Source organism: Tupaia chinensis, unplaced genomic scaffold, assembly GCF_000334495.1.
Source record: "Tupaia chinensis unplaced genomic scaffold, TupChi_1.0 Scaffold000355_1, whole genome shotgun sequence".
NCBI lineage: Eukaryota > Metazoa > Chordata > Mammalia > Scandentia > Tupaiidae > Tupaia > Tupaia belangeri.
In genome coordinates this window covers 16409165-16430537 of record NW_006159850.1, presented here as the reverse complement: position 1 = coordinate 16430537, position 21373 = coordinate 16409165, and the positions used below count along the sequence as shown (strand labels likewise).

The 21373-nt window shown below is 47.3% G+C and overlaps 1 protein-coding gene across 1 annotated transcript in view; it reads left to right on the top strand.

Moving 5' to 3' along the window:
* Nucleotides 1–21373, top strand: part of ZFHX3 (zinc finger homeobox 3) — a 276675-nt gene that overhangs the window by 153555 nt on the left and 101747 nt on the right. The window contains 1 exon segment of the mRNA XM_027773529.1: nt 9865–10096. Coding sequence (XP_027629330.1) covers nt 9865–10096 — 232 coding nt within the window.

The window sequence follows — 21373 nt, the reverse complement described above, 5'->3', positions numbered from 1 at the left end:
CAGGAGGAAAAACCCATGCCTCATGCTTTGCCATCAAGAGTCACGCTTCCAGAGGCAGCCCCAGGAACTCTTAGACTGCAGGTGTGAACGGGCAGAGGAAGATGAATGGGGCTAGTTCTGACGTTTACGGAGGAGCTGGAGCAGGCCAGGAGCGGGCAGCTGCTTCCGTGTGACTTTTCCATTAATGAGGTGAACTCCTGGGTGCAAGCATTGCATGATTTATCTAGTGCCGTTTGCAAGGGTCTGAAATACTCTGGGAGAAGGCAAGCGCAGAGATTTTAGGTCTTGGAAGTCTTCCTCTTTATGTTGACTTGGATCTTTTCTGTGTGGCAGTTGCCGTGTGAGCTCAGGGGTTCATAAGGTGTGGTCCCAGACTGGCAGGTCAGCATCAGGGAGGTTGTGAGAAATCCAAATTCTTGGGCCCTACCCCAGATCTGCTGAATTGGAAACCACTGAGATGGGTCCTGGGTGCCATAGCATGACGTGCCTCCCAGGTGCTTGGGATATACGTCCAAGTTAAAGACCCACTGAGCCAGAATACCCGTTGCATCATTAGCCACAAAGTCCACATGGTAGACCTGTCCATCAGAAGTAACGAAGCAAGATCTGAACTCACAAGAAAGACTGTGACTGTAGCTGGTGTCTGGATAATCCTTCATGTCCTCCCAAGAAGTCTCTCATTTGTGTTTTCTCATGTGGTTGACAAAATGGCCGTCAAGGAAGATAGGGCAAGTATAAATATCTCCATTTTATGGATGAGGTCATGCACCTGTTCTGAGCACCAAGCAAGTATTTTGTCTGCTGTGTGGACTATTGTGTGCTTGGACATAAGCGTAACCAGGTTTTTGAGCATGCATTTGGGGACCCAGGCAAGTCTTCCCCAGTCATTTCAGCTGAGTTCTCCTCCCTGTGCTGGCCCACACCTGGGATGTTGGCAGACATTTCTATTATATTGATTTTTATTACCTTGGCACCCTGGTGGGCAGTGAGATTTGGTAAACAGGTATGGTTTTGTGGCAAGGCCGTGGGCTTGGAGGTTTGTAGGTTCTACGTACACCATAGCATTACTTTGGTTATGACTCATACTGAAGAAGTCAGCCCTGCGTGTGCTCGGTTCCCCATTCATGCCATAATTTCTGTATATCACAGTTTATTTACTGTCAACTGGGGATTCTTTTTAGGGGTGGAAGTTGGTTTTTTTCTTTCCTTTTTTTTTTTTTGCTATAGGCTGCATGTGCTCTCCAGAAAGACAGAGAGAGACAGAGAGACAGAAAGTGAGAAATCACCCTCCAGGGAGGATGGCCATGCCACAATCCCTTCTCCTCCATTCTCCTCTCGGGATCTTGGGCACGCACGTACACACGCCCGGCATGAGTTTAAACCACTGGTTCCGGGACTCGAACTGCAGTTGACTACATGGGAGTCCAGCAACATAGCCATTACGCTAACTGCTGGTCCCGGAAACTGGTTTTAAGAGGTAAATAGCAAATAGGTATATTGAGTAGATAATCATTTCCATCCCTAAGACCAAGCATCAGCTAATTCAAAAATTGATGGTTGTAAGATACTGGCTTCCTTCGTTATAATGGCAATCTGTGTATCAGGTGCTCTGTATTAAGCATTTTATGTGGCTTAGTCCATTGAATCCTCCCAGCAGTGCTATGAGGAGGTTATGTTATCGTCTTGATTTTGTACATGAGGAAACTGAAGTCTAACGCTGTGTATAACTTGCCCAAGTTAACACAGCTGTTGAGATTCGTAGAAGGGGTTTCCCACTGTGCTATCTTCCGGGACACACCTGAAATCACCAGGACTGGCTGAAGTTTGACCTGGCGTTGGATGAGCACAGCTAAAGGAGCATGAATATGTGGCAACCTTCATTTCTGTGAGGGGACTTAGATTTGTGAGAGCTAGAAAGTAGTGCTAAAGCGCTTCCTTCCCGATGAAGGAAGAGCGCTACTGTGACGGTATACTCTCCCAGTGACAGGGGTCTTTCAGATCTTGGAAGCTTCAGGTAGTTTCTGGAGGGGGGTAGTCAGTTTGGTGTTAGTTGTATGTGACCCTGTTTGTTGTTTTATCCACCCATGTAGCCCACTCAGCCTCTGAGCTGACTATGGTCACTCAACCATCATGGAAGCTGTCCCATTTTGCTTGAGAGATCATTCTCTGATGAGTCCCTTCCCTTTAGAGGACCCCTAAGTGCCTGAGAAACTTCCTCCCTTTGGGTAAATAGTCCACATTCATTTCTGGAGTTTTCCTAACAGAAATAAATGGAATCTGTTATGCCAAGTCTTTGGTATTCTACAAGGGTCCATATTTGTGTGTGAAAAGATCCAGAATCAAGGCAGATAAAACCTACAGATAGTTACAGATTTAGAGTGTGATTTTCCTTCTTGAATGTACTGTACTTCTCAGGGCTACTAGCCCTGAGAGCTTGGAATCAGGAACTGCCATTCGTGCAAGGGAAAGGATACAGAAGTAGGAAGACTCAGTTCTGGCCTGGGCACTTGGATACCCAGGACGAACAATCATGGCTTGTTCCAGGGCGTAAGGAATCTGGCCTAGAAACCAGAAAATAGGTCAGAGCAACCCAAACGGATTGATCTAAAGGAACATTTTTACTTCTTTTCACTTTTTTCTTATAAATCATGGTTGGGGCTTATATCTTATGGTGTCTGTAGGGCTCCCACAGTGAAATAGGACTAAATTAGCATGTACCAAGGATGAGGGCATAAATGGATGAAAAGCCAACATGAAACAGAAGATACATATATATTTAGGTTGACCTTCCAAGTGTCTTCCTAAAAATATGACATTAAATTTGGAGCTGTAACACAATTGCACTGATTAAACAATTAACCACCCCCACCCCGGTTGCATTACATCTGAGAGGATATTTTTAGGCATTCAAAATGAATACTGGCATCCACAGTGTCTTCTGTTCCAAAATGCCCTGTGGTCAGTGTAGCATTGTTTGATGGCCATGGTCTTGGAATCAGGTGCCAAGTTCCAGGCCTGTCTCTTACATGCTCTATGAGACTTTGGGCAAGTCACGTGACCTCCTGAGCTTTGGGCTTCTCCAAAGACATGAGCCAGAGGCTGCCCACTCCATGGTACAGTTACGAGAAAGTGTAAGTCTGTGTAGCTGCTTCCTCCCTGGTACACGCCATGTAAGCACATGATAGTGAATGAATATCCACTTCCTTTATTTTATCTTATAATGTGGTGGCAAACTAACCCTGGGTCCTCATCTTCTCATTCCTTCTCACCAGGTTTGTTAGTGAGATTTTTATCATCCCCTCTGTGATGGAAGAAGCTGAAACCCTTGGTGTGCAGTGTTAGCAGTCTTCCCCTCCAGAGGGATGTCACAGTGGCCTCGTCCATCAGGGGGACCTCCAATTGCGTGAACTGAGCAGAGTTAACAGACAGGCCCTCCAGCTTGCCTTTGCCATAGGATGCCTTTTTGAGCCTCGGCAGGTGGTTCAGTCTCCTTCTGGAACATCCCACCATAGGGTTTTTTTCTCCACTCACCAGGGGGTGTCTGGTTTCCCTGGGGCAGCCCATTTGTTTGGAGGGATGCCTAGAGGCTGCCTCACCATCAAAGAGCTTTACCACTTTTATTTGTTCTTGGACTAGAGTTGCACTATGTGCGCTGTAAAGGTAGGCGAAAAGGCGGGTGTGGATATGTTTATAGTAACAGGTGTTATTCCCCGTAGAAACATCTATTGTGAATTGGGTATGTGTATGTGTGTGTGTCAGAATGTACTTTGTCCATTTCTACTTTAAAGGGGCGGCTTTGACAAAACCTGATCAATATTTTGCATTCCATGCATGAAGAACCAGATGTTAGAAGTTTTCTATTGTTGGGGAGGAGGAGGGAGCTGGGGCCCCTCCAGATTTATAGAAATCAATGTTGTCTGACAGAAGTTGGTTAGTTTTCCTGGGAAACAAGTAACAGGAACACGTTTTTTTGATTTTCACGATGAATTATTTTCTAACAAGAGCCCTCTTTTCGTCTCTTTGACTTTGAGTATTTGGCCAGGGTGAACGCGCACAACATATTAATGGGGTAGAATCCCACAAAGTAAAGCAACCTGGCTTTTTCCTTCCCTTTCTTTTTAATTATTAATTTGCTTTTTTGCGTTTGGCTTTGTGTGCCAGGCTCATTATAGGAGGTGCCTCTTACTGCAGGGAGGGCTTTTCTTTTCCGAGTTCTGCCCCCCAAGCAGAACAGAGGTCACAGAGACAGGTGCTGGAACTTCAGAGATCTCATACCAAAGGCCTCAGAGTGTCACATTCCACCTAAACGGCCATGGGGTGAGCATTTTAAATGTAAAGAGCTGTGGAATCAGCTCCGTGGCCGGGCGGTTAAGGCATCCAGATCCCGCGTGGCTGACCTATCGTTCGAGTTCCAGAAACATGCGAGGTGCATGTGCTTGTGTGCCCCAGATTCCAACAGGATGGGGAGAGAGAGGAGAAGGAATTGCGTTGTGATCACACCCCACTGGGGGTCCTTTCTCTTTCTCCCTCTCTCTGTGGCAAGTGTAGGAGCTCTCTGGCAAAATACCTTAGAAGATGTAAATAGCTGTAACAAGATAAGGAGGAGGTGTAAGAAAAGGTCTTCCTGACCTTGTTAGGGAGCCCACTCCACCTCACTTTCAGGTATAGGCACTGACCACCTACCAGGTAGCAGTCAGATGCCTGACTGCGCCAAGGACAGTCGTTATCTCCACGTGGCAGTGACTGGAAGGAGTTGGAGGTTGTCTAACTCCTTCTCTGCTTGTTTGAGTCAAGGTGAATACTTACCTCCTCCTTAGACCTGCTTCTATGTGCTTACAGGAAGTAAATCCTGTTGCCAAATTTCAAATGAAAACTACCGTAACTTTGCAGTTCATATAACCCAGTCTTTTGTAGGTACTTTTTAAACCACCCAGTGAGATTGAAGAGCAGAGGAGGGGAAAACCTTACTCAGAGTCAAGGTTATAAGAGACTGGCCAGACCTAGTGAGGTTGAGCAGACTTCATTTGCCACTTGTCTTCATTTAGCTAGGGTGATCCTCCTTTCTTTTAATTTTTTTTTTTTTTTGCTTTATTCATGAAAGAATGTGCATATATAAGAGGGACAGAAAGGGAGAGAAGCAGGAAGGTGGGGAGAGTGGAGCGCCCTCCACAGTCTTGCCTCACCATGGTCTCTTCTCCAGCCCTCCCCTCTGTTGAATCCTCAGCTCTAGCACACGCGCCTGGGGTATTTCAGGCTGACCGAGCTGGGGATGTGAACCACGTTCATCGTGTAGGCTCGTTTCTCTCGAGTAGCACATTATCATGTGCCACGGAGCCATTCCAGTCCTCTCCTGATTTACTAGTTGACTCTTACTTCTCGTTAGTATTGTGGTTTGTGGGAAGACGCTGATTTTTCTTGAGTGAGCCAGGAGGCCCCTGTGATATCAGTGGTGCAGGTGGTAAATTTTCACAATGGCATTCAAGCCAAAGGGGTGTCCTCCTCCTGTCCCCTTGGCCAGTCCTTGAAGTCACTGCAGCCACTGCCTGAACCAGCTGTGGGTTAAGCCCTTAGGATCAGTGTGTGTGTGTGTGTGTGTGTGTGTGTGTGTTTGCCAAGTGTCTCCAGTGTTATAGACATTTGGGATCAAAATGAAGCAAAACCGCCACCAAATGGGCTTAACAGCCAGTTTTCTTTGGGTCCACGGGGACCACACATCACAGTGCACTAAGCAGAGTAGAAGTTGTCGCTGCATTTCCCTGTAAACTATGCTTCTGTCCTGACAGAGGAGAGCAGTTAGGGATGGTGAGCGCAGGGTAAGGAGGAGTGGGGAAAGTAGAGCAGACCGAGTGCCCCTCCTGCCTGCTGGGAGAGCTCTCTGCTAGAGGCAGGGTGGGTTGGGAATTCAGGATCTGTGTGGGAGAAGAATTTCCTGCCTGACGAGGAGAGCAAGAACTCTGAAAGGAGGCAGCTCCTGTATTGAGTGTTCCACTGGGATTTGTGCCTTGGTGGATTCTTCATATATTACAGTGAATTTAATTAAATACATTGTGATCCCAATTGAGGGTATTCTAATTAGCTAGGTCAGGAACAAATTATTCTCCCTCCTTCACCAAATGCAAACATCTCCTCTCTTCTGCTGGGAGAGCTTGCCGTGCCGTTGGCTGTCCATCTTGCCCTGTGGAGTCCCTGTCTGCATCTGTAGCCCCACCCCCACCACTCCTGGCTTCTCATTAGGCAGATTCCAAGGCTGGAATTCTAGGGAGTGAGGCCAGTTCCATTTGGGAGAGAAAGGGTATCTGGCCAATAGGGTCAGAGGGTTGCCCTACCCGAGGCCTGGGAAATGACCCGATGGTGTGGACAAGGCCACAGAGGTCAGAACCCTGCTGCTAGTGAGGGGTCCCTGTTTACTGCAGGTTGGACAGCCTGAGAAGTAACAGGACAGTTAGACAATCTGGTGAGAACAGGATTTGTCACACGCCAGGGACATCACTGGACCCAGCCGTAAGTGAACTTTGGATTGGGGTGTAACCTTTGTAAGAAGGTGTTTCCCAGCAACAAAAATAGAGTTTACTCTAGTTTCTAATTTTATTTTGTTTTTAAGAGAATGGTCTTGCAATGCCATGCAAGCTTGGAAGTTTGCATTGCTTTTGCACACGTGTGTAAGAGAAGACCCTGAGTGGTCCCTGCATTAGGATCAGCACAGAGGCCACACTGTTTTCCTCATTTCCTTTTATCCCCCCCCCATCTATAGTGTATGTGCATTTCCTTTCCTAAATGGCTGTCAAGTGGCAGACAGGGACTTGTAGCAATGTAGGAGTTTGCAGTTTATCCACCCAAGCTCTAGTAGAGTAGTTTCGGAATATCTTCATCCTATCAAATTTTTTGGTAGGAGAGATTTCCCAGTATGTTTTTTATTTCAAGTGAGTATTGACACAGTCCTGTCACCCAAGAACCCACGGATTCGAGGACAAAAAGCATTTGACATCTAAATTCCCAGCCACATCTTTTTGGCTATGTTGTCTTTGTCGTCTTTGGGGAACCCTGGCCATTTAGAATAGAACCTTCATGTTAAAATGTTATGTTCGAAATTCTATGCCTTATTACAAAGAAATCCTACTTGATGAAGGAAGTGCTGGGGGTTTGGAAGTAAAGGCTTTAGTGACTCCTGTTCCGACTTCATAGTTTACGCTACCACTAGGATCCCTTGATGGAAGGTACTGCTTTGGATTCTGTGGGGTTTTTTCTTCCTCTGTTATCTTTTATTCACTCAGTTATAGTTCAGACTTTAATAAATGTACATTTTTTGGCCATAGCGATCTGAAGCAACAGTTTCTGGCCCGTGCACCAGTTTCTTACTATTCAGTTCCAGGCTAACTTCTTGCTCCCAGGAATACCCCATTCTGGTTTTTGGCTCCCAAGGGGCTTTATGGAAAAGCTGGGGGAAATGAGCGTGCACAGACTTGTCATTTTCCTTTACGTCTCCCCTATCAGAACCGCCTTCCCCAAGGGTCGTATGTAGCCTTCAGAAGTATTGCCTCATTATACCCACCCTCCCGAAATCCTCTGAGAGGAGACTTATCTTGGAGGAGGCAAACTGAAGATAAACCATTAAGAAAAAGGTCAGCTCAAGTTTATTTTAAGAAAAGTAGTTTTTATTGTCAGTTGTAATTTCTTTAATAGCTAACATTGAGCTGGCCAGTTCTTCCAACTCCCGGTGGATAGACTATCCAGGACAGCTGTTGCTGGTGGGGATTTTAGTTGCACGGCTCTGCAGTCAAGTGTGTTAAATCACCCATTACAGGGAGAGAGGGCATTGTCTCCTGGTGCCCAGGAAGCCCTTGGCCTTCTTACTTACAAGTTGGCAGGATTTCTTGTGGGACAGTTGAGTCACTTCAGTTTACGTGATTAAGGCCTCAACTCCCGTGCTGTGCGTTTGCCAGTACACCTCACTGGGGCACTTACATTGCTTCTTCCAACAAGGTACAGTTGAGTTTCTGGATTTTCATACATTTTCGGTGATCGTGAGACAGGCACATGTGAGTGTGTGAACCTCGGGCAATGTCAGCTAATAGGAAGGGCTCGAAGTACCACTCTGATGTTTTCAGTATTGCATGGCATGCCTGGTGTTCCACCTGCTCGCGCTTCTCGGTATCAAGCGTTAACAAAGAGGACAAGGAAGATAACCAGGTAGCTCAGAAACTATTACAAAGTCACAGACATGGGACAGAACCAGCATGATCAGAAAAGGGACAGGCCACGTGAAGCAGTTCCAGGGCATCAGTTGTGTAAGTGGGTCAGGCTTGGGTGACGGGGGTAGGGAGTGGGGCGTGTGGCAAGGAAAATGAAGGAAAGACAGGTGACACCCGAGCATATAAACCATTGCGTTATCTGAGTCTGCTCCTCCAGGAAATGCTGGGTGCAAGGCAGGGGGGAGGGGTGGGGGAGAGGGAGAACAGCCCCCAGGCTGTAGGTCTCTCTCACTCAGTGGGTGGGTTGCCCTTGGTCAGTCACTTAAACATTTTGGGATGGTTTTCCCTGCTTCAGGCATACCTGTTAGAGAAACTCCCTTTTCCCCTGTGATGGTCATTTGAATTGAAGGAGGTGGCCTTTCTATGCCAGGAACATGTTGGTTCCTGAAAGGGTCCACAGGTTTCAGAATAATTTCAGGAAGTGCTGTGAGTCTTGTTCTCAGATGGCCTTGAAGTCTTCTCTTGGACGCAGAGGTCGGGTCTGTGCACTGCCCCCCGACTCCTGCTGTTCTCACACCCAACCTCAGATGCTCTTCTGACTGCATCCTGCTGTCTGGGGGCTTCCAAGCTCTGCAGTCACAACTGCATCCACTAAATATGACAGAGAACGGGACCCGGACTGTCCGATACACCAGCTGCCAGTGGTATGGGCCAGAGAGTAAACCACCTGACCCTGAAATGTGGACAAGAACTAGTCTGGAAAAATACACTTTTCTGACTTTTTTCCCCCTAATCTGGAGGAAAACCTAATTTGGGGTTCTCCTAATAGTCTGTAGGTTTAAGTGTCAAAACTTGAGGGATTTTCGTTTGTTTGTTTGGCAAGAGCAGATAGTGTTTTGGGCTCAATGTGCCTGCCCAGGGGGCTGTGTAGGGGGCCCACAGACTGAGCCCCACAGCACAGGGTGGCCAGCCTCTGGAAAGGGCCATGCTGTGATGCTCCAGCTCTGTGAGCCACGCTCTGTCACAGCTGTTCAACTCTGGTTTCCAAAGCCAGAGACAGAACATCAACCAGCAGGCCTGGCTGTTTTCCCGTGAAACTACATACTGTATGAGGGGACTTCAAAAGTTTGTGGGAAAAAAAGAGTTAAAGTACAGGTTCATTTTGCTGCAGAACATTTTTCAAATTTGTGCACATTTTTTTCATAAAACACATTTTCCGTGAGCTTTTTGAAAACCCCTTTGCATTTACAAAAACAAGCATTGGGTGGGATTTTACCTGTGGACCATAGTTTGCACCCCCAGCTATTAGGACATTTTGGAGAGGGAACAGGGGAACCTTTAGTCATCGGTTTGGGAGTGACCTGGGCATGCCTATCTGATAAGCAGTATTATCCGCACTCTGCAAAGCCAACACAGGAGAGGGTGTTGGGTGAGGAGGGGGGTGGGCACCAGGATTTGTGTCTCCTGCTGCTGGTTTCCAGTGAGCTGCAGAGAAGGGTCCATTGGGGAAAAGAGCCCTTTGAAGGAATCTGATAGTCAACAACCATCCTGTTGACTGGGGTGGCATGTCCCCTGGTGGCATGCTTCTGGCTGCAACCAACCAGGGAGGGCTGGTGACAGTGGCAGGCTTCAGGTGGCTTACCCAAGGCATGTCCCTCTCCTTTGTCCCTTGCAGCACCTGCAGCAGCATGAGAGTGGCGTGGAGGGTGAGAGCTGCTACTACCACTGCGTCCTGTGCAACTACTCCACCAAGGCCAAGTTGAACCTCATCCAGCACGTGCGCTCCATGAAGCACCAGCGCAGCGAGAGCCTGCGCAAGCTGCAGCGGCTGCAGAAGGGGCTGCCGGAGGAGGATGAGGACCTGGGGCAGATCTTCACCATCCGCAGGTGCCCCTCCACTGACCCAGGTGAGGCGTCTCATAGGCTTGGAGGCCCAGGGTGGGCCTAAATGTTACTTCCCATGAGGCCTGGGGGCTTCCATTTGAGGAAGACATTACTGGTGCAGCTGGCCCTCGCAGCCATTGCTGACCTCGCTGGTGGCTGTTGTGATCTGGAAGGAACATGTGTGGATTGTTGCTTTTAATTTTCTAAGGATCTTAGCAGCACCATTCTTCAGACATTGTGCTCAACGTTTATGAAGTCCCAGCCGCAACCTGGGCAACAGGCCAACAGAAGATAACCTGTCCCTAGTCTCTAAAGTCCTCTATATCCTCTAGGTTTGATATATTGGTTCAAACTGACAGGGCGAATGCAGAATTGTGTGTCTTGTTCATTGTTTTTTGTTTGTTTGTTTGTTTGTTTTTTTAAAGAGATTTTTGCTATTGGGCACTTGTACTCATTAGAGAGACAGAGACAGAAAGCAAGAAATTACCCTCCTGGGTGGTTAGCCATGCTGCAGTCCCTTCTCCTCCATTCTCCTCTTGGGATTTTGGGCATGCACGCACATGCACCCAGCACAAGTGTCAAGCCTCTAGGTCCGGGACTCGACCGTGGTCGACTACATGGGAGTCCAGTGGTGTAACCATTATGCCATCTGCTGGTCCCTCTTGTTCAATATTAAAAGTTGAAAGTTTGCAGCCTCAAAGTCTGGTCTATAAAAATGAACTTCAGAGGGCATCTAATTGAGTACTTGTTACATCCATTAAATTTGCGAGCAAGGCCAGTTGTTATGAGGGTCAGCCTCAAGCCCTTCAGTGGGAGTCTTCCCAGTTTTCTCCTCCCACCCTGCCTCTCATCCACAGTCACCTTTTCCTCTGCCTCCTGCCTCTTCCTAGTGACGCCTACTCTCATGAGCCCTCACTGGGTAGTATGGGTTTCCCTCTTTTTTCAGTCTTCCAGTCCCTTTCTCTTAACCCGGAAGCACAAGATAGTCACTTGCCTCCTTCAAACAGTAAAACAGAGGTTTTTCCTCTACCCTAGGTCCCTGCCCTTCTCCTCCATTCTCCTCTCTGGATCTTGGGCATGCACGCACATGCACCCGGTGTGAGTTTAAGCCACCGGGTCCAGGACTCGAACTGCAATCGACTACGTGGGAGTCCAGCGACATAGCCATTACGCTAACTGCTGGTCCCCTCTCTGCATGATTTTTAAGCTACCACATCTGAAACTCGAACCACACATGGCCATGTGGGATCCAGTGGCCAACCACCATACTGCCTGCTTGCCCCTTGTACTATTCCTTGACTTTTTAGTTTTAGACAGTATCTCTTGGTCTCTACCCTAGAAGATGAGGATTTTACTAGTTTGCTATTCTAGAAACCTACCCACTCATATCTACTTCCAAACCTACCCCCACCACACACTCACACAGAAACCACGCATACCAACACCCCTGCACACTCACATACAGCCCACAAACACTCAAAACACTGTATGAGCCTACAGCCCCTATCCCGTAAATACTGACACCCAGCACAGACATCTAACCCACAGACACACTGGCACACATGTTCACACATACTCACACGCTCACACGTACTCACACGCTGCCCACAGATGCACAGTCTCTATACTCACACTCTCTGTACCACTCCCACACCGACCACACTCGCGTTCCTCAGCATCCCCACACATGTGGTCCTCGCCTCCCTGCATCTTCCATTATGATTAAATAATAATTTGGGGTTATATTAATATTCAGTGTTTTCATTATTATAACTCTATAAATATTAATCACAGCTGAGCCATGTAGAGTTTTATAATTTCATTTACCTTCTTGTACAACTTTTTGTTTTCCCTGGTTTTCTAGGTACCTATGATTAATTCATGGCTAACCTTACTCTGCCAGAAGTCGACACTTCCTAATCTCTGCACGCTCTGCTCTCTCACTGTTTCTGGCAGCTTCATCTCCTCCCGGAGGCGGCCCTCCTAAGCCCCTCTAAAGCCTTCTGCCCACCTGCTCCTGTCAGGATCATCCGACTGCTCCTTTGCTGCCTTCTCCCTGTGCATGGAACTGCAGTTCCCAAGTGGCAGAGTAGTTATGCCCCCTGCTAGTGGGGTTTCATGTCACAGGGGACAGCCACTTCTCCTGACAGTCAGTGGGAATTGTTCCTTCAGGGAAGCGCTGTTGGGAACCAGGATAATTTCTGTCACTTCTAGGTCGCTGCAGGACTGTCCCAGCTTGTGTCATTCTGTTCTGTCTTTTGTTTTAGTTTTTGCTATAGAGGATGTGTATTTGCCAGAGAGAAACTGAGCGGAGGGGCAGGGAGTGAGAACTCATCCCCCTAGAGGGGATGGCCACAGTGCAATTTCCTGTTGGAATTTTGGGCATGCGCTTGCATGCGTCTGGTGTGATTTTCAAGCTGCTGGGTCTGGGACTTTAACTACATAGTTGGCTGTTGGAATCCAGCACCTTAACCACCACGCCACCTGCTGGCCCAACTTGTGTTTTTCAAATGCCTCTCTTGGTTCGAGTGTGAGTGGCTTGGTCTGTGGGGCTTCTGCCTGTCTCTGATCCTGTCCCAGTGCTGGTGAATGTCCTCAGGAGCAAGGGAGGGGCCGTTGTCTCAGTACCAACGTGCCATCTGGCTGTGGGGGAACCCTGTTTTCCACCAGGCATTTTGGCCCCTGATCTTGCTACTCCCCATTATCCTGCTGTCGAGTCATTACATGGGCCCCTTCTCCTGTCTAAGGAGACCCCCTTCTTCCAGAGCTTGGGTTTAGTTTGGTTTACTAGCCCTGCCTACATCATTATTTTCCTCTTCTGTGAAAAGCCGGTCCCTTTCACCCCTCAATTCTTGCTTTCACACTGCTCAGAATTCCCTTTTTATTAATGAGGTGCCCCAAACTAAATAGTGTACAGCTGCCATCTCACCCGGGGTCTGTGGACTGGAACAAGCAGTTCCCTGTTTGATAATGTAATACTTCTATTTATGCAGTCCGCTCGGGAATTGCTTTCCGACACCATCGCCTTCTGGGTTTCTCTCATTTAATGCGTATTAGGGGCTTTTTCTGCCCCTGAAGTGTATGAGCAACTTCATTCGAGAGGATAGACTTCCTTTCCGTGTCGCAGGATCCTTTGTATTGTCTTTGGCCTGGAGTCTTGCTTTTATGCTCTCCCTTCTCCCCCCGCTCGCACCCCACCGCCCCACCACATGCTCCACTTAGGCATATACTCTTGTCGGGTGACAGAGGGACCCATTCGTTACTAGGTAATACTCATATCAATCTTAACAGGAATTTGGTTCCATTTTAAAAATCCGTTGAAGGAATCTCATCTTAAAATACATCCTCCCTTTCCCCAGGGATCAGCTCTTAAAATCGTGAAGGAATGTCTTCAAGGAAAGGGACACTGTGGACCTGGTAGAACCCAGACATTCATAATCCTCTACTTCACAGACTTATAAAGTATTGCCATCTTTTCTCTTTTACGTAAGGATCAGGTCATTATTTTCCACCAGTCGCCTTCTGGGAGCCCTAAGTCCCATGTCAGTGGTCAGCTCCTGGTGGTTCTGGCTCGCTGTTCTGCCGTGTGCCAGTTAATTGATGGTGCTTTCTCCTATCCCCCTTCCCCTTTGTCCTCCCTTGTTCACATACCAGAAAGCTTTTCACAGACTCTGTCAGAAATAACTTCCTTTCCTTTCTGAGTTCGAGACCTCAGACCCTAGCCTCATGTCATCTTGAGATTTCGTTTGCCAAGGCTGGTGGAGTGAATGCTAGAACAGTCTCTTATCCACGGATGACACAAATATCCTCTCTTCCAGTTGGACCTATCACTCATTCGCTTGTTGCCAGTCAGCCATGTCCATGCTGAGGCCTACTGACCTATAGGAACCTGTCTGTCTGGAGGAAGGAGTCAGGTAGAAGAAATCACAAAGGTCTCCTCCATCCTTCAGAACTTTCTGGTAACTACTGGCAGCATTACCCACTGAGAGGCCTCGGGGACACACATACCATCTAGGTCCCGCTGGGCACCGAAGGAGCAAGCCTGGCTGCCAGCGGTGCGGTCCTGCTGGTGGTGGAGCTTCACTGTCAGGTTGCTGGGCAGAGTGAGTCCTGTACTGTAGCATCCTGAGCCCTGTAGGGTGGTCTTCGTGGTTGTACTTTCCACCCTCACCCCACGATAAAACATACACAGGCACGCATGCCTGGTGGGGCTTCCCATTTTAAAACTAGCTTGGAAATACACAGCTCAGAGAAAAGAAAGTAACCACACCCCCTACATACCCCGAGCATTTTAAAATTTTAACTCAGACTTTTGATTGTTGGCTGATGGTTGTTTCTGCAAGGCTAAGTCATTTTTTTGTCTTTGTTAGGATTTGGTCTTTGTGTTTCATCCCTCCGTGCACACAGGTAGAGCCATCACTGGGAGCCAGTGCCTGGGTCATGTCTCTTAGTTGCTGACATCAGCTGTTTGCTTCCCTGTACTTGACCAAAAGCTCTTGAAAGATGAAAAGCTCTTGGAGGTGGGTCATGTGTACGATCAGCTTCCCGGTTTGCTTATTAAAGAGGCATTTCTGGCTCCTGGGTGAAACTGTAGTTAATTTTACTCTATCAGGGCCCTGGACTTCGAGCACACAGAGGCCCTTTGTGTTTCTGCTCTTGGCTTTTCTGATCCTCCTCCTCCTCCTGCTTCTCTCTTACCCCCCCCCCCACCGCCTTAACTACTTTTCTTTCATGTAGACATAGATCTCCAAACTCTGCATACATGTAATGAAATGTAGCGATTCTTTAGTGAGGGCCTACTACATACAGTCCTTTTTATGGGCTGTGGACACAGCTGATGTCTCCCCTCTCTCGGCGTGGACCCATGAGTCCCTACACCAGCTCAGGCGTTCGAGGTAACCAGGCGATGACTCAATTTACAGAGGGCACAGTCATTTGGAGTTAAAGAGACTATTTCGCTTGGAGCGAAAGACGGCATCCCCCTTTACTGACACATCTTTGGCGTTCAAGGTAGTGAATTCCTGGGGTCATGGTTGCCAAGGGATGATGTGGTTTTGAAGACAGTCTTTACTGAAACACTCACTGGCTTCACTTAATGGATCTTTTTTTTTTTTTTTTTTTAAAGCAAGTTTCAGGGAGTTCTGCTTAACTTGTACAGCTTAAGAGAACAAGAAAAATGTATCATTTTCAGTGCCCTCATTTGCCTTTGTTTTTATTTTTCCGAGTTGGCGGAAGGCTGTCCTCTAAATATGAAGCACATATTTTATTATAAATAGCTAAATTATATGTAATTTTAGTGTAATTTTTTTTTCATAGCACTAAAATATGTTGTGGCCACTTTAGTAATCCTGAAGTATTGTTTTTTAAAACCAACACAGCCATACTTTTTTTTTTTCCTTTTTACTTGTTGACAGGCCTTGGAGAAGATGTACATATATAGTATTTCTATAATAACTAGAGAAGTTGAAAGTAAGCATGCTTCAGAACAAATTGGGGTGACTGAAATTTTAAGCAATTATGGAGGAATGGAGAAAATGCGACTGTTTCTAAGTATATTCTCTGATGAAGGACTGTTTAGATAAGGATTATAAATTTCGGTGTGCTTTTTTGGAAAGGTGCTTTATAGTACAAAGATAATGGGAGGTCATTTTGTATCAACACAAGAAAAAGAATAATGTTCAATGGAAAATGGAGTTTGTAGAATAGCACATACTTTTTTTTTTAAAGGTGGTTTTCTTACAGCTTTCAAAATAACCATTCTCAGCAGAGAGTTTGTAACAGGTGTGTCTGGCTGTTGCATGGGGGGAATCCTTTTATATGGACTTAAGAGGGTGTTAGGACCGTGGCAAGAGGTCAGATATCGGTGGAGATTGGTGATAGAGATTTCCGGAGAATCGCGAACAGCTTACCGAGAAGTCCTCTTTTGTTCAAGCAGATAGTTTTCTCTTTGTCAGTATAAAGCATTCATAGTTTGGTTATCGTGGCATGCTCTTGTATTCTGCATCTACATGGAGAGGACTGGAGTGCTTCTCATGGTGTATACCGTCTTGTTTTTCTGTTGGAACAGAGTTCTTGATTTGCCTTAATTAGTCCTCTAACAATCTACAAAGGTCAGTGCCAATTGCCTGTTCATTTACATTTGTAATTGCGATGGCTTCTGATTACATATTCCTTGTCTTAGTCCTTCCTCTAAGTACACGCTAGTGTGTCCTCCCCTTCCCCCAGCCCCCACGCGCACCCCAGAGTGGTGCGAAAGCCCAAGGTCTGCGAGAAAGCTCTGTAGTGACAACCCAGCCCTCACTGGAACTTCCGCGCCTGCTGTGGAAAACCATCTTGGAGAGGCCGCTGCTTCTAAGTTAGGGATGTAATGAAGTCAGAGTCAGGGAAATTACGTCGATACCAGGCAAGAAATCTGAGAGCCATTATCTAGGAGCCTTCTTGAACTGGGTAATTAAGGGCAATTAAACTTTTCTGCTTGCTCTCTGCAAAATATGCTAATGATCTGGTCTGTTGGACGGTGGACATACGCAGAGTGCTGTTTCACTGCTGGCCTGCAAGGATTCTTCTGGAGAAGATGTGACATCACCAGGAGGGTCACTGGGCAGTGGGTCCAGAGTCTACAGCCTCCAACCTCACCTGCTGTCACCCCCTCTGCTCCAGGAGAGACGAGCATCGGTACCAGGACATTGCCCCTCTTCAGAGACCTGGGGCAGGAACCTGAGTTGCAGGGATTCATACATAGTCCGACTTTGTACTCTAGGTCCACCGTTCGCTAGTTGCTCCATTTTTATGGCACAATCAAGCTACCAGGGTTTGGTGGTTGTGTTTTCTTTCTTCGGTATGTATCCTGGAGCCCCAGATGTCCGTCGTCTTGCCAGTGAGCACTGGTCTTGGTCAGGGCCTCTAGGGTGTCTTCATGCCCTCCCCTCGGGCTCATGCTGGGGTGTGCCCGCATGGCCACTTTATGTTGCCCACCCGCAGAGGCAGCAACCCCCTAACCACTCCCTGCTAGGGAGGCGGTAGACATTAAGTGGCACAGCGGTGAAGAAAGGAAGAAAGCTGTCTGCTGGACCTGGGAGATGGTGTGATGTGGGTGTATGTCAAGGGGTGAACATTGAGCATCCTCTGTGTAAGGATGTGGGCAGCCCAGAGACCACCTCCTTGCCTAACCAAACTGCAGAGACATAGGAACCTCTAAGGGAACCGTAGAATGTCTTATCATACCAAGGGTTACTTTAATTACACCTTTATCCTAAAATATCCCAGATCACCTTGGAATGGGGTTACCCGAGGAACTTGAAACTTTCAAAGCAAACGTGGGTAGCTAGCCAGTGTGTAGGCGTCACTGCTGGGTTGCGGGTTCCGTCCCTGGATTTCACTGGGCAGCAGGGACCTTGCATTGCTTGCAGCTGTGGCGGAAGTGCTGGTCATCCTCTGCTCTTCCATAGCGTGTGCACACCTGTCTGCTCAGATCCCCATCCCAGGTTCTGTGCTTCACACCTCCATTGTTACCTGAATGTGGTTTGCAAGAGAAATAATGAGTTGTACTTGTATTGCCTTCAGGGATGTCCAAAGAATTCATTTCTGGGGCCACTTACATCCTAGATGAAACTTGTTCCCGACCTTGGTAGGGGGCCAGGGAGGAAATAGAACATGCATCTCTCTCTCTCTGCTTACAGAAATAGCTCAAAGGCTTTTTCTTAGACTTACAGATGTTAACGAACCCCCTTCAAACCGTGACCCAATTATAAGAATTATAGTCCCAAATGACTTATTTCAAACCTTGAGTAGCAGTGGAAAGTTTGGTGGCCTTGCAAATCAGTATAAGCACTACCCGTACTTCGCTGGTTCCTGGGCTTCCGCTCCCTGGAGAGCCACAAGGAAACTTCACTAGATTCTCTGTTAAAGTTAAATGAAATTTTAAATTTAGTTTCTCTACAATACTAATAAAATTTCAAGTGCTTTATAGTGACATGCAGCACTTGGCTACCTTGGTGACCAGGACACATGTATAGGACAGTTCAGATCTTCTCTCTGGTGTCCCTCAGATTTCCAGTAGGTCCAGACCAAGTTTAGGCAGCATTCTCCATAATTGGCTTTGACCTGTGGTTTTGGTTTTTGTTGATTTCTTTTTTTTAAGAGAGATTTTGAGTGTAGCGTGTGTGTGCTTGCTGGAGCGACAGAGAGTGACAGAAACACAGAAAGAGAGAATTCATCCCCGGGTTGATGGCTATGCCACAATTCCTTCTCCTCCATTTCTTCTAAGGTTTTTGGGCATGCATGCACATGTGCCCGGCATGAGTTTAAGCCTCTGAGTTTGGGACTTGAACCAGTCAGCTATGTGGGAGCACAACGACATAACTGTTGTACCACCTGCTGGTCTCCTGATGTTTTTAATTTGCTAGAGGGCATGTGCACTCCCTAGAGACAGACAAGTTCTGGGGAAATGAGAAATCACACACACACACACACCCTCCAGGGGGATGGCCATACCACAATCCCTTCTCCTCCATTTTTCCTTTTGGAATTTTGGGCACACACACATACATGCCCAGCATGCTTTTAACGCTGCTGAGTCTAGGACTAGGACTGCGTTGTTGGCTATTTGGTACCCAGCTGCCTTCACCACCGTGCCAGTGGCTGGCTCTGGCCTGTGCTTTAAAGAAGTATGGTGTCCACCAGCTGCCTGCCTCTGCTCTTTTGCCTAGTCTTGTTCCATTAGCAACTTTGAGAGAGTTTGAAAGGACTTTGTAAAGATGGTTTTTCGGAGTGGGTGTTAAAAGGCTTTTTATCGTTTGATATTCCATGATAATCTTGAGACCTTTTGTATATATGATCATACCAGGAGCTTTTAATTGTGCTTAGGAGATCCTTGACCTCGGCTCTAATCAGTCTGTGATTTTCTTAGGACAGGCCTGTCTGTTGTTTTAACCCCAAATTTTATTATCCAGAACTGTCATCTTACTAGAAAGTCAAAAGAATTTGTGTGTTTTGCTGTCAGTGTTAACACTGGTTTTAAGTTTTGTGCTTAGGACGGTTATTCCTGGGGACCGCATTTGTTGGCCAGGACTGCCGAGACCAAGTGTTACAGACTGAGTGGCTGGAGCAACAGAGGATTGCCTTCTTGGTTCCTGGAGGCCCAAGTTCAAGATCAGGGTGTCGGGAGGGTTGGTTTTTCTAGAGGTTTCTCTCTTTGGCTCGCAGATGGTGGCCTTGACCTCACATGACCCAAGCCCAGTCTGTGGGCATCCCTGGTGTCCCTCCGTGTGTCCTAACCTCTTCCAAAGACAGGCATCAATGGGATTAGAGCCCACCCTCATCTCTTTAATAGGCCCCGTCTTTAAATATAGTGCATTCGGAGGTATTGGGGGTTAATGTAGAAATTTGAGGGGACACAGTTCAGTTCACCACATGGACTTTTGCATCCCCAAGGCTAGTTTCTCATGTGCTAGGAGGGAGTTGTGGTCCTAGTAGCCTGTCCTGGCATGGCGTATGTGGGGGGGAAGTTTGGATTTTGTTCCCGTTAAGATATGAAGTCATTGGAAAGAGCTGAGCAGGGAGGGTGGTGGGTTGAGTTACTCGCATGGCGTTGTGGTCCACGTGTGAGTTGACTTCTTCCCCTTTCCCCCATCACGCCTCAGATAAAAGAGCTTCTCCAGGCAGGGAGGAGGGTGGCGCCATAGCCTGTCACACTCGGTAGCCCTGAGTGTGCAGGGTCCATGCAAAGTAGCAGAGGACTTGATGAACTGTGAGGAATCCACGCCTGTGCTTATGTGAGATCAGCATAACTCTTAGGGGCTCTCTGCTTCAGCTCAGAGGTCAGCAGTGGGTTCTCCCCCAAATACACACACACACACACACACACACACATACACACACACACACACACACACACACACACACACAATCCTTTCCTGGTGACTCACTACTCAAGTGTGAAGCACAGGAAAGACTTTGTCCTTTCGGCTTGAGCAAAAGTTGTGTCTTCTACAACATAAACACCAGACACAGAATGAGACACTAGCTCTGGGCAGAGCACATGGCATGATGACCAACACAAGTTAAGAATCTGATGGGTGGGCGTATTCTACCTGACTGTTGTGGTATACAAGATCGTGATGTTTATTTCGAGGATGAGAATTTCATTTTACTATTTGATACTTTAATCCCAAAAAAGCACAGTGCCGTAACACGTCTGTTCTCTTGGTGTCCGCAGTGCCGAACTGGGCGTCATTATCCCACTCTGAGGGCAGACGACCTCGCTGTGGTTTCTGTGTCTTGCTGGCCTTTGGCAGACAGGCCTGGTCTGATTCTGCAGGCATCTTCCTCTCTGTGGACGGTGCCCAGACCCAGGTGGATCCGAAGACTTCCTCAGAACACACAAAGGCCAGGGAGATTTGGAATCCTCCGTTTTATTTTCCCTGGGCTTTTCTTTCATCAGAAATGTAGACTGGTTTTTCCTTCCTGCTGCTTTTCCTGTGGATGGTGTGCGGGGGAAGGCTTCTAGCCCCCTTTTAGGCAATAGGACAGGGCTAATTGGGAAGTTGCAACTCTTTAACTAGGTTTTCTTAGTCACGCCTGCCCCCCAGGGTCCCTGTCCCTCCAGTTGTCAGGCACACGTTGCAAGACCCCTGCAGGGAAGAATGCTGGCATATCATGGATATTTGGAAAGAATGTTCCAACCACACCTGGCTGCCGTGTGTAAGGACAGATGTAATTTATTTCAAAAATCTGGCCACAGGCAGCTTTTTCTGTTTGTTTCCTTAAGGGGGGAAGAAATTGAAAGGCAGCAGCAAGTTATGGTTCACATTTGTTTTCTTTCAGATTTGACCAGCCAGCAGAAGAGAGATTATCTCTAAAGGATATGAAAGGTTTAATCATTTTAATTTTGTTTTTATTAAAGTTTATCATAACTTTTTCCCCTCCACATGTCCTAGTAGAATAGGAAGAGCGAAGAGGAGGTAGTATAAATACGCACAAACCCCCAAGCATTCGGTTAATAAAACTCTCTGGCGGGCGGCCCCTCTCGAGGAGGAAGTGGTTGGGATGGCAGGCCGGCCAGGCAGATTGTGGCGACCCTGAATCGTGGCCAGCATCTCACGAGCTTCCTCTCAGCTCCATGGACCCTTGTTGTGGGAGCTCATCGTCTTCATTAAACTGAAAGAGATGAAGCTCTGACCGTTGGCTTCCTCCATCCTACTACTCAAGCAAGGTGGGACCCCCCTACCCCATCTGTAGCCAAAGAAATCTAAATTGATTCTGTTAGATCCTTCTGTCTTTATCATCACAATAAAATATTC